This window comes from Alexandromys fortis, unplaced genomic scaffold (assembly GCF_014885135.2).
Source record: "Alexandromys fortis isolate MF-2015 unplaced genomic scaffold, M_Fortis_MF-2015_v1.1 scaffold_22, whole genome shotgun sequence".
NCBI lineage: Eukaryota > Metazoa > Chordata > Mammalia > Rodentia > Cricetidae > Alexandromys > Alexandromys fortis.
Genome location: NW_026067900.1, coordinates 4,492,998 through 4,505,363, shown reverse-complemented (window position 1 = coordinate 4,505,363; position 12,366 = coordinate 4,492,998). Strand labels below are relative to the sequence as shown.

The 12,366-nt window shown below is 37.6% G+C and overlaps 1 protein-coding gene across 6 annotated transcripts in view; it reads right to left on the bottom strand.

Annotated features, from left to right (window-relative positions):
• The window catches only part of Sltm (SAFB like transcription modulator), a 46,250-nt gene that overhangs the window by 23,636 nt on the left and 10,248 nt on the right, over positions 1-12,366 (bottom strand). For 4 of the 6 annotated variants that reach the window (XM_050127223.1, XM_050127239.1, XM_050127215.1 and 1 more), the window contains exons 3-5: positions 10,647-10,711; positions 7,984-8,181; positions 7,122-7,169 (exon numbers count right to left, since the gene is read on the bottom strand). In XM_050127223.1, the coding sequence (XP_049983180.1) occupies positions 7,122-7,169; positions 7,984-8,181; positions 10,647-10,711 (311 nt within the window). The remainder of the gene's footprint in view (positions 1-7,121; positions 7,170-7,983; positions 8,182-10,646; positions 10,712-12,366) is intronic. The other 2 variants (XM_050127249.1, XM_050127257.1) reach the window with 1 other exon arrangement.

The window sequence follows — 12,366 nt, the reverse complement described above, 5'->3', positions numbered from 1 at the left end:
AATCTTGAGTTCAACACGTAGGGCACACATGTAGAAGGAAAGAACTAACTTAACACAAGTTGTCTTTCACCTCCACAGATGTGCTATGGTACACGTGTACATACACATACACTTCAAAATTAAATAAATCACCACCTCTGAGCATTTAATTACACAATTAATGTGTAGCACTTGAGCAATGCTTTGGGTAGAGTAACTGGTGGTAGCAGCAAGGGGACAATAAGTTATTCTTAAATTTTGAGTAAATTTTTTCCTTACAAGTTCAGGTATGGTTTACTAATTTACCTTGAAAGGGTAATAAAATGAGATACCTTAATCATTTACTTGCAGCACCAACACCACTACTTTCAAGCTATTCTAGTCAAGATGCAACATGACGGACTGAAGGAAAAGATATCTAATTAGGCTGGGCACTGGGGGCAAGGCAGAGACAGGCATATCTCTTCAGTTTGAGGCCAGGCAGGTCAACAGAGTGACTTCCAGAACAGCCAAGGCTACCATTGGGCCTTCTCTCCAGCTCCCTAGATACTTTTCTTAATTCCACAAGTCTACTGAAGATCTCATAAGTCAAGTGTCTCCACACAGGGAGACACATATCCTCCAAAGCCCAAAGGACAGAGGGGTCTGACCTAATTCTTAGGAAACAATGCTGGTGACAGCAGAGTTGACAGTGAGTGACCACACGTGGAACTGCACACTCATTCGAATAGTCTACATGTGCTTCAAACTCCTTATAATAGACAAATCAAGAAGCATGGAAATGTCCATACCCATAACACCTGTGTACAAATAAGCAATGTGTTTGAAAACAGTCTCCTCACTGAAAGCAGTCTTTAAATTAGCCACTGTGGGAATTATCTTAAATAAGAGAATTTCATGAGTGGAAATGAATTATATTTTCTAGAAAGCAGGTGCTCAAGTAGTTATCTTGTAGTGGAGCCTATAACCCTACTCGACACAAAGCTCCTCAAATCAAGCCTCACACACACTTTCAGTCAGCCACATTCTACTGCCATCCTTTAGGTTAGTCTATGATATACATGGGTCTCTATGGTAATAAAAAGATATATACTCAGCCTGTCTGAACAAGCCTTCAAAATTATCTTGCATCAGTAACTGCCTGGCATCTAGATGACAATGAGCTAACCTGTGCGGGAAAAACAAACTAACCCAGCTAAAAATAGGAACAATCTGAGCTATATGGATAATAGTAATGGGCTAGCATATGTTACATATTTTAGGCCCATAATAAGCAATAAGTATCTGCTGAAATAAAGTCACTGATAAATATACAGTAAGGTATTATTCTTTCTAAAGGACTTCTAAGTTCAACAGAGCTTAGAAAACTCCTACTAGTGTGGGATTACTTACTGAAAATATGTAATATGAAAAAATAAATAATAAATGAGTCACTGAGATGGCTTAGCAGGGAAGGGGTACCTGCTGCCAAACCTAATGACCTGAGTTCGATCCTGAGGACTCACATGGTTGAAGGAGAGAAATCACTTCCACAAGTTTTATCCTCTGATCTATACACACACACACACACACACACACCCCCCAAATAAGTGTAATTAATTTTTAATGAGACATATTTCTTAAAGGATGAGGTTAAGCATGAGATGTAGATAATCAGTTGGTCTTTACCATTAAAACAGTTTTTTTTGTGATGCTATCCATCTAGACGTTATCTGTAAACTCACATGTGATAGAAAATGTATCAAGGAGAAGTAAAAGTATGAACAGTGAGTAAGCACTAGACTGGAGAAGCATTAATTTTATAAAGAGAACAGATGCTTTGAGAAGCACACAGATCCCCCAAAGCACACCCCAAAAAGGGAAAGTTCCTCACATTAGAGAAGTGTTGTATGCATAGGTAAACAGATAAAAGAACAGACATGGTATAATCTTAGGGCACTACAGGGGCTCTTTTCATTGCTCTCTTTGAAGATATATTCATTTCTATTTTATAGTAAAAGTGTTTTGCCTACATGCATTTAAGAGCATTGTGTGCCTGGTGACTTCAGAGGGTCAGAAAAGGACACTAGATCCCCTGGAACTAGAGTTTCAGATGGTTGTGAGCTACCATGTGGTTGCTGGGAACCAAACCCAAGTCCTCTGCAAAAGCAACCAGTGCATTTAAAGCATTAGGCCATCTCTCTAGTCCCTCTTTGGTTTTTGAGATAGGATCTCACTATGTAGCTCTGACTCATCTGGCACTTGCTATCTAGACCAGGCTGGTCTCAACTCACTGAGATTCTTTTGTGTCTGAATCCCAAGTGCTAGGATTAAAGCTGTGTACCACCAAACCCAGCCACCAAAGAGTTTCTTGAGAAAAGAGGAAACGTTTAAGATTTAAAATCCTAACACGAACATTGTAGAAAAAAATGTTCAGAAAATTCCAAGTAAATGACATCTTCAAATGAGTCAAACAATATCACAAAGACTCTAACTGCACATGTTCATACAATACCACACCGGTCCAGCAAGGAAGAGTTTGTTTTAAAGTATGGTGCTGGAGTCAAATCCAACCCTTTGTCCATAGTAGGCAAGCACTCTACCAACTGAACTACACCCCCAGCCATGATTTTTAATGTTCAAACTGACTAAGAGAACCTGCTCAAAGTCATAGTACTATAATTAAGTAGAATAGAACAGGAAGCAGCGTTCATCCAGAGACTTAACTTCAAGTCAAAAGCTGAGAACTGGGTTTAAACACTTAACACTGGAGTTACTGCCCTCACACAAACATCATCCTTGTTTGTATTTTATAAAGAGACTATGTCAAGGACTTTTTAAAATGTATTTTATGTATACAGGTATTTTATTTGCTTGGATGTCTGCACCCCAGAAGAGGGCACCTGATTCCATGGGTGCAGACATAGACTGCAGTTATAAAAGACTGAGTGCCATGTGAGTGCTAGGAATTGAACTCGGGGCCTCCTGAAGAGCAGCCATTGTGTGTGTAACCACTGAGCATCTCTCCAGCCCATGTCAAGGATTTTAAAAAATTAATAAGGGAATGGCAGGGAACTACACGGACACCTTTTTAAATATCTCATTTCATACCTTGATGTAAAAATCAAGTATATATTTTAAATATGTATAGAATTAGATTAACATAACTGTAGAATCACAGAAAGTTACAAATTAGGTTTTTAAAATCAATCATTAAAAAACAGACGAAGCAAATCAACCAAAATGTTTCAGTAGGTACTCTACTCCTTGGGGGCAGAACTGATCTGCAATACAGTACTTTGTTCATCCTTAATGAGAATATGCTAATTGGGGAGGTCTTAGGTCATCTTCAGTAATGACCTTGGTGTGAAGAATGTGAGTTAAAGGAAATGAGTAACTTCAAAGTATCCCTATGACTGATTTACAGAAAAGGCCTAAAAATAATGAACTCAGGAGCAGTGAACACCCATGAACCTGACTGCTGTCCTGACAAAGGATTTACCACTAACACGAAGCAATGACTACATGAAAGTCTAGCAGAAAGAAACCAGAACACCTTTATATACACCAAAAACAAAGAGCTAAAACTGCTCACTAACAGAAAGTGAGAATCTTCTCAGCTTCAAGGATAACAATAGACTGACACACATTAAATATAGTAAATCCATGAGCCTGAAATAAAAGGACAGAAAGCAAAGAAAAAGATCAAAAGCTCATTAGTGCTATTGAAGATGCTGATCAACTAGCTCATTATTTGGAAATTAGTGAATAAAAGGGGGGAAAAATCAAATATATATCCTGGTTTTTCTTTATAAATGATACTACTTGATAAACAAACAGTATATATAAAGGGTTAGTTTTTCTAGAAATATTCCGGTTACTACTATGACCACTTTGTAAGGTATCACCAATGACTTCGGTGCCATATAAAAAGACACAACCAGCAATTCAAAGGCAATTCCACATATGAAACACCTGTCATTCATGCTATCCTTAAATGTGAGAGTAAGCCTAGCCACTAACTTACCAATTTCAAGTAACTACAGTAAGCAGAAATATGTTCAAAGACACAGTGGAATGTATCCAGCAAAATCTAGATTTTGGCTAGGCAGTGGTGGTTCACGCTTTTAATCCCAGCACTCAGAAAGCAGAAGCAGGCAGATCTCTGTGAGTTTGAGGCCAGCCTGGTCTACAGAGCAAGTTCCAAACAGCAAGGGCTACACAGACAAACCCTGTCTTGGAAAAAAAGAATAAAAAATAAAAATTAGATTTTAAAGGCTCTACTGCAGAGCTTGGAAAACTGTTATTTTTATTGTAATATAGCCAGGCCCATTCATTTTTACATTGTCTGTGGCATAAGTGAGCAATTGTGAAACAGACCTTATAGCCCACAAAATCTAAAATATTTACTGTCTGGAACCCTTTAAGAAAGGCTTTGCAGCCCTTCCTCTATGAGATAATCAACTAAAGTTTTTCAACAAGTAAAACAAGAGAAACTAAGTTACAGAGCAAGCCTACAAATTAAAAGGGCCTTGGGCTGGAGAGATGGCTCAGTAGTTAAGAGCACTGACTGCTCTTCCAGAGGTCCTGAGTTCAATTCCCAGCAACCACAAGGTGGCTCACAACCATCTGTAATGAGATCTGGTGTTCCCTTCTGGCCTGCAGGCATACATACAAACAGAACACAGTATACATAATAAATAAGTAAATATTTGAAAATAAATAAATAAATGGATAAATGGATAAATAAATGGGCCTTAACAGGCATATCAATCACAGTAGATAGGTCTGGATTCAAACAAGACCTGTAAAGAAAAAAACATCCATAGCTAAAGGAATATTTGAATATTAACTTCATTGCTTAATGACATTACAATTTTTGTATTAGGAATTTCTTTTAAAGCTACATATTGAACTTGGTCATGGAAAATGGATTTGGTTTTAAACACTACAGAAAGTACAATGTAAATGAAAGTAGAGGAAATAAGATTGAAGGAACTGAGAATACCTCAGGTTGGTTAATAATTACAGCCTCTATACCCCTAATTAATATAATATATTCATGAAACATGTTTAAAAGCATCAGATCACAGGGGAATCTGCATAAATTTGTATGTCTATACAGTATATAAATATAATTATAAAAATATATTATATAAATAATGCATATACATTATTTATAAAAAGGAAAATAAAGGACATTATAATTTTCTTTCTTACTTTTATTTGTTTTTGTTTTGTTTTGTTTTTTTGAGGCAGAGTTCCTCTGTATAGCCCCAGCTGTTCTAGAACTCGCTCTGTAGACCAGACTGGTCTAGAATTCAAAGATCTGCCTGCTTTTGCCTCCTGAGTGCCACCACTGCCCAGTTATATTGTCTTCTTGTGGGTTTTTAGCAGGGTCTAGTTCTGTAGCTCAGCCTGATCTTGAATTTGCAATCCTGCTGCCTGTGAAGCACCTGTTTTGTCTTCTAAGTTCCAAGTTAAGGCTGTACTATAATTCTCAACTATTTAAAATCTCTCTAAAGATGTCTTATATTTTTGTCTCTGAAATAACTGTTTCTTACTATCAGGATGGAATGGTTCACTTATTCTATCCTATAAAAATTAGATTAAACTTTAAAAAGATAACCATTCCATGAAATACTTTACTTCCACCTGTTAAACATGTTGCAATAAAGTAGCCTGTGGTGTAAACAGGGTTCTTAGATGCAACACTGCCAGGCAGCTCACAATCTGTATAACCCAGAAGCATCCCAGTAGTGGAACCAAAATGCTAGTTGCTGCTGGGTGGTGGTGGCACATGCCTTTAATCCCAATACTCAGGAGGCAGAGGCAGGGGTATCTCTTATGACTTTGAGGCCAACCTGGTTTATAGAGAGAGCAAGACAAGCTCCAAAGCTTAAAAAAAAAAAAAAAAAAAAAAAAAGCTAGCTGCCAAAGATACACAGAGCTCAATTCCAGTTTTCTGAAAATTGAGTATCTAGAAAAATACTCCCCCGTGTGAAGGTTCATCTCCCTCAGCTATCAATCAGAAACGAATGTGCACAGACAGAAGAGGGACAAGTCTGCTGCCTCTCACTCTTCAAATGGCCAGAAATGTCAGTTCTCTTCCACTGTGAGGGAGCCACAGCTCATCTCACAGCCAGGGACAGTCAGCTACACAATTGTTGTGGGTTTTTTTTTTTTAAGATTTATTTTATGTGTATAGTGTTTTGCCTGCATGTATGTCTGTGTACCATGTGCATGCCTATTGCCAAGTGTAGGCCAGAAGAGGGTGTCATATCCCCAAGGACTGAAGTGATAGATGGCTGTGAGCCACCATGTGGGTGCTGGGATCCAAACCTGGCTCCTCTGTAAACAGTAAATGCTCTTAAGCAGGGAGCCATCTCTCTAGCCCCAGCTCTGCAGTCTGCACACAAATTCCTCAAACTGCTCTTCTAGCGGACACTATCAAGTCACAGACTCCATCACCATTTTTGCTAAACCTAACAATCTAGCCAATGGTGAGGTATCTCTATTTGAAAGCATGGCAATTAAAGAATTAATATACAACAGGTCCTTGTGACTAGGCGAAAAGACAAAGGATAGTATTTAATACTGCAGAAACAAAGATATAAATATTGTTTACAATGGTAGCATACTCCCAAATGTACACTATGCATAGCATGGACTAAAACAAGTTTCACCAAATTCACGCACAGCCATTTTTCACATTCTACCTTCCACAACAATGTCAAGAATGAGATTTTTCCCCACTGTTATCAAAGTTGATCCACCAATGTTAAACCAATAAAAAATTAAATAAAACCTTGAAAAAGATATATTTTATTTTATGCCACATAGAGAAAAAAATCAAGATTATACACCTCCCAAAAGTCTGGGTTTTTTTTGTTTTTTTTTTGTTTTTTTTTTTTTTTGAGAAATCTCTACTATTTTACACAAAGGTTGGACTTTCTAACTCTAAAAATTACAGGAACCTCCAGTCCTAATCACTTTTGTGGTACCTGGACCTTCAACTGCCAACAGTTTATGCACATCACATTCAAAGCTCAGGGTTAAACTTAAATCAGTTTTATGAATTAAAAAATTAAAGTAAAAATGAGATTGCTTTTCCAAGCCCTTCCACCCACAGTATTATACTCACAAGACTAATGCAAACTTACTTGGGCTGTTAGAAAGGTGTCATCTTCACCTTCTTGAGCTTCAACGTCCTAAGTAAAAGGTACACAACAGCTTTGCTTTACAAGACATTGGGGCACAATGGGAATGCTCTGACGCTCACACCTGCTTATCGTCTGCCTCACTCTGATAACTAACTGCAGGCACCAACCAGGAACTCAGGCTATCCTCTTTATGACAACATAAACATACCAGTCATGTCACTACATGATTACAATGTCCTGAGCCCTCAGTTACTAGGCTAGGCAGGTGGCAAGAGCCTTATGGATACTGAAGCCCTCATTCTCTAGAAGCCAAAGATTTCCTAAGATCTAACATACTTCACAGCAGAATAAATGGTCTGTTTCAAAAGAAAAATCAGAAAATTGCTTTATATTTCAACTTTCATTTTCTTACCCTTAATAATAAATGAAAAAATGTACTTTTTATCCTAGTGAAGCAGCAAACAAGGGTGGAGAGACCGACCACCAAGTAATACTGACAAGGTCTGAGTGAAACAGGCACACTCATTCCTAGTGACATAGAAAACCCCTCAAACCTTAAATATTCAAGGTTGTAAAGAGGCTATCAGACACACAGAAAATAGCCTAATTACGAAGTCATTATGGCATGCTGTATAAAAGCAAAATACAGAATGAACAGCATTTTCTGGCATGGTAATAACTATGTAAATATATATGTAAAATAAGCAAAAAATTTAAAAGCCTTAGATGATAGGATTCTGGATAATTTTATAAATTTCTTTTTAAATTCTGAGACCTCCAAATCAAACTAAAAAAAAAAAATACTTTTTACTAGCAAATCTTAATTTCTCTGTGTCATGTTTTAACAAAACTGGCTAAAGACCTGACTTTCGATGTCCTCTTTTTCTCTATCTTCTATTGCTTCTGCCTCTATTAATTCATGAGTTTTCTTGTTCTCTTCTGCAGAAAGCAACTCCTGGGAATGCACAATGTCTTCTTCATTTTCACCAAATTCTTCCAAGTCCTTTAGCTCGTCATTTCCATCTTGTTCATGTGTCTCTTGATTCTCCAATTCACAGTCCTTTTAATGGTAAAAACATTTGGTACAACTAGAGGCAAGTGGTGTGGGTTATCCACCAAACACTTTCAGAAATTGACAACTCTACACAAGACAGATTTGATTTTACTTTATGATATTCCCAGAGTGAAAGTCTAAGCATTTTTACCTGTCACATTAACTGTTTTTTAAGCATGTAGTCAATACCACAACCAATGAGCCATGACTGAATCTCAAATTTCACACTGAAATATCAGGTGAATTGATCACTAGAGAGATACTTTAAGCTCAATTATTTAAGAGTTTCTAAGCCACATATAAGAGTTGTCCAAAAGACATAGCTTCTAAGAAATGAGCTGATTCTCCATTCTCCATGTACCAGTCAGATTTAACATCAAAGACCCCAAAAGTCATATGCATATTTAAACAGGAAGTTTACTTCTAGTTAGTAATAGAGAACTCCCAAGTGCAGCATCAGTCTAGTCTTTAAAAGTATGAATATTATTCATTTAAAAGTATTTGTTTTAAAAATCTCCCACTGCCAATTTAAATAGGATGGGGACATAAGATTTAAGAAGTTGGTTTGGGCTAAAAAGGAAAAATTTCTAGTGAGAGAGGAGGGCAGCAAAGACCATGGCTGCTCTACAGTGCACACTGACTGAAGACTGGCTCTGGTGTGACTAACATCATCACAGTGAGGCTAGGCAGCAGTGGGAACTGATAACAGTGCAGAAGCAAAGAAGCAAAAAGATGGGAGGAGTCACTGAGGAACTACACCATTCTGAAGCAAACCTAGACTTCACTTACCCACAGAAACAACTGCTGTACTGTCCAAGTATCTAGGCAGTAGGTGCCATTTACCCACCACTATTCTAAACAAATTCCAAAATTAGCCGGGCGGTGGTGGCGCACGCCTTTAATCCCAGCACTTGGGAGGCAGAGGCAGGCGGATCTCTGTGAGTTCGAGGCCAGCCTGGTCTACAAGAGCTAGTTCCAGGACAGGAACCAAAAGCTACGGAGAAACCCTGTCTCGAAAATCTAAAAAAAAAAAAAAAATTCCAAAATTCTAGAAGCAAGAAAAGAAATTCACCTATTTTATCAAATATATCACATATACTTTCAAAGCGAAGAAAGAAATACTAAGAACTAAAGGTATATTCACAGAATTTTCTCAAAATCTCTTTGGCTCTCCCAGACAACAGGTCACTTTAGGGCTGACACAGAAGCGCTCCTCCCAGCAGATGCCATCTCAATACTCCCATCAAAGAAACCTGAGTTCTCAACATTTCACACTGACAGACTACAGCAGGAGGAAACTAAACACATTTTACAAGGTTCAGTGTTTCCAGCTTATAATTTTTGCTTAGTCACACATTTGTAAAGAAGTACAGAAAATATAATGAAGAAATAGACCTAGTGAAAAACATACCACAAGAATAATGGATACCAAAACTAAGGAGTTCTTAAGGGCTCAAACAAAAGCTGATTATGGGAATGCAGTCACGAAGTTTAGTGGCTCCGCAAGCAAATAGTTACTAAAAGGATCTGCTTTCAGGGTTCTCAATAAAATGCATCTATCTTTGTGTGGGGTCATGTGTATGGAGTAGAGAGGGCACAGAGCTGGGCACATGAGCTGACCTCATAGTTAATACACAAACACCCAGAGACAACTGTGACAATGTGAACTAACACAGAACACAGAATAGGTGAGAATAAAAATATGTGTAATTTAAAAAGAATTGTGATCATTAATATCTGCGAATGCCACAGTGTTTAAGACCCAATGAACAGCATGCTACATTTTGCTCAAAGAAACAAAATACCCTACTATTAACTAAAAATAACTTGCTCTATACTTGTAATACATAGAACTGTCACTGCCCCAATCAAAATTACTATTTAATTTTCTGTTTTTGAGGCACATTCCTTTTTGGTTCAAAAAGATGTGGTATATTTAACTTTAAAGGGCATAACGAATTCCTTAATTTGATCTTTACTAGATAGTAACACTTCAGCAATCTTCCCTCTCTAGTTTTAAAGTATATATTATCAAGTCCTACATACTGTAGTATATAAAAGTTAATGCAATAAGTAGACTGGGAAAGTATCAGCAGCTTGGGCCCACTAACACCCTATTATCCAGGCTGTCCTCCAGGTCCACAGGCCTCAGAGTCCCACTTGAATGCCCAAATATACTCATTTGTTTTAGTTTAATTTGTTTTCTTAAGCCAAGGGTCTGCATAGCCTAGGCTGGCCTGAGAGATCTGCCTGCCTCTGCTAGGATTAAAGGCATGTACCACCACACCCAGCTTAGATTTTCTGTCTCAGTTGGTTACAGTTACTTCTTGTATAACTCAGTTATGAGAGATCATGGGGCTGCCAATATTTAAGTCTCTTTAATCTATGTACTTCAGTGTCTATTTTTCAAGTCAAAATCCATGAATTCATCACACAAAGTAAACATCTTAACCTAGAGATTAACACTTTACCTTGACAAAAGTATCATCTTCGACAGAAGCATCTCCGCTCAACTCATCTGCTTCTTGTTTTTTACCTGCCAAAGAAGGAAAATGGGCTAACAACCAGTATTTTATTACTTTAAGAAAATAGAACATTCTACACTTACTCTACAGTATCACTCTCCATACCTAAAATCATCTACAAATGGGAACTACTTAAAAATCACTTCGTCACAGCTATCCCAAACAAAACAAGTTTTCCCAAAGCCATGCCACCTCACTGACATGCATGCTATCAGGACCCATCACCTCAACTCACCTAATGCCAACATATATTTTCTTTATATACATAAACTCTGTCTTCAGTTCTGTCTGCAGTAGCACCTTAAACAGTATTTTATAATCTATATGTGTAATCAGATCTTATAGCCAAGTTCAAGATTCAATACCCATAAAATCCTCAATCCTCCTCTTAAATAGCTTTATCTAAAATTAAATTTCACACTTGGTCACACCTGTAATCCTACTAATTCGGGAGGTGGAAGCAGACAGATCAAGAGCTCAAGTTACTTTAAGTCTGAAGCTAACCTAGGCTACATGACAGAAGTCTTTCCCATCCCCTGTACAACACACCAGTTAACACAAACCGCCTGGTTTTGTTTCCAGGACCTCGCACCTTCCCATGGAGGGGAAACAGTCTTTGGTTGTACCTGGCTGAATGCTCTTTACCCCCCAAACCTCAGTATAGCAGTACTGACCACATTAGCATGAGGACCAGATGCTGGTCACTCAGCATGACACTTAGCAGATGCAAAGCAGGAGAACTGAATTCCAGATGCAGATTATCCCCAGTTTCCAGGCAGACTACAAGATTTCTCTGCTCAGCCCTCATTTCTAGAACTATGTTATTTGGTGGAATTTAATGAGTGCTACTGCAGTTTTGGGAAGAAAAAAGAATTTTTTTCCACACAGCCAATGGTAAAAATTTCTTGTCTCTTCAATAAAGCTCCCCCCTCAAAAAAACTGCCTAAAAATCTGTAACACACCGTAAATGCTGTCTTTAGAAAATCAGAGCCATTGAAACTTTCATATTTAAATTTTAACTTTTTTCCATTTCTTTTGAAATGTAAATGGACATTTCTTCTGAGGCAAACTAAACTGCATTTTCCTTTTGCCTGGATCAGGTATTGACAGTGCTGCTGCCTAGATTCAGTGACTCCAGAGACTCTAGTTACTAGGATAAATGTTAAATAGTTTTTCCATATCCTCTACCCAGTCACCCCTTTTCTTTCACATGTCCCCAATTTAAAACCCTCTCTATGAATGAATGAGTGAGTGATAACAGAAAACAAAATACTGGTTCTACAACTGTAAGAAGCAAGACTAAGAGAATATGCTTTCCATTTAGTCAAGTGAGACTACATATAGTTTTTAAAAGATTACTTTCAAAGAGGAAGGAGTTAAGACAGGGTCTCACTCTATAGCCCTAGACAGCCTGGACTCACTATGTAGCTCAGGCTGGCCTTGCACTGGCCTTCTAGTGCTGGGATTATGATGCATGAACTACCACTGTTGGTTTGAACTTCCTATTTAGAATATTGGGGCCTATATTTTAGGGAGCTCATAAATGTATAATATACTTTAAAATTTACAATTATTAACATTTTTATCAAAATTTTACTTTTTTTAGTATTTTATACAACAATCAAAAAAGCCCTTGGGAAGACTGAAGTTTAAATATAGAAATGAC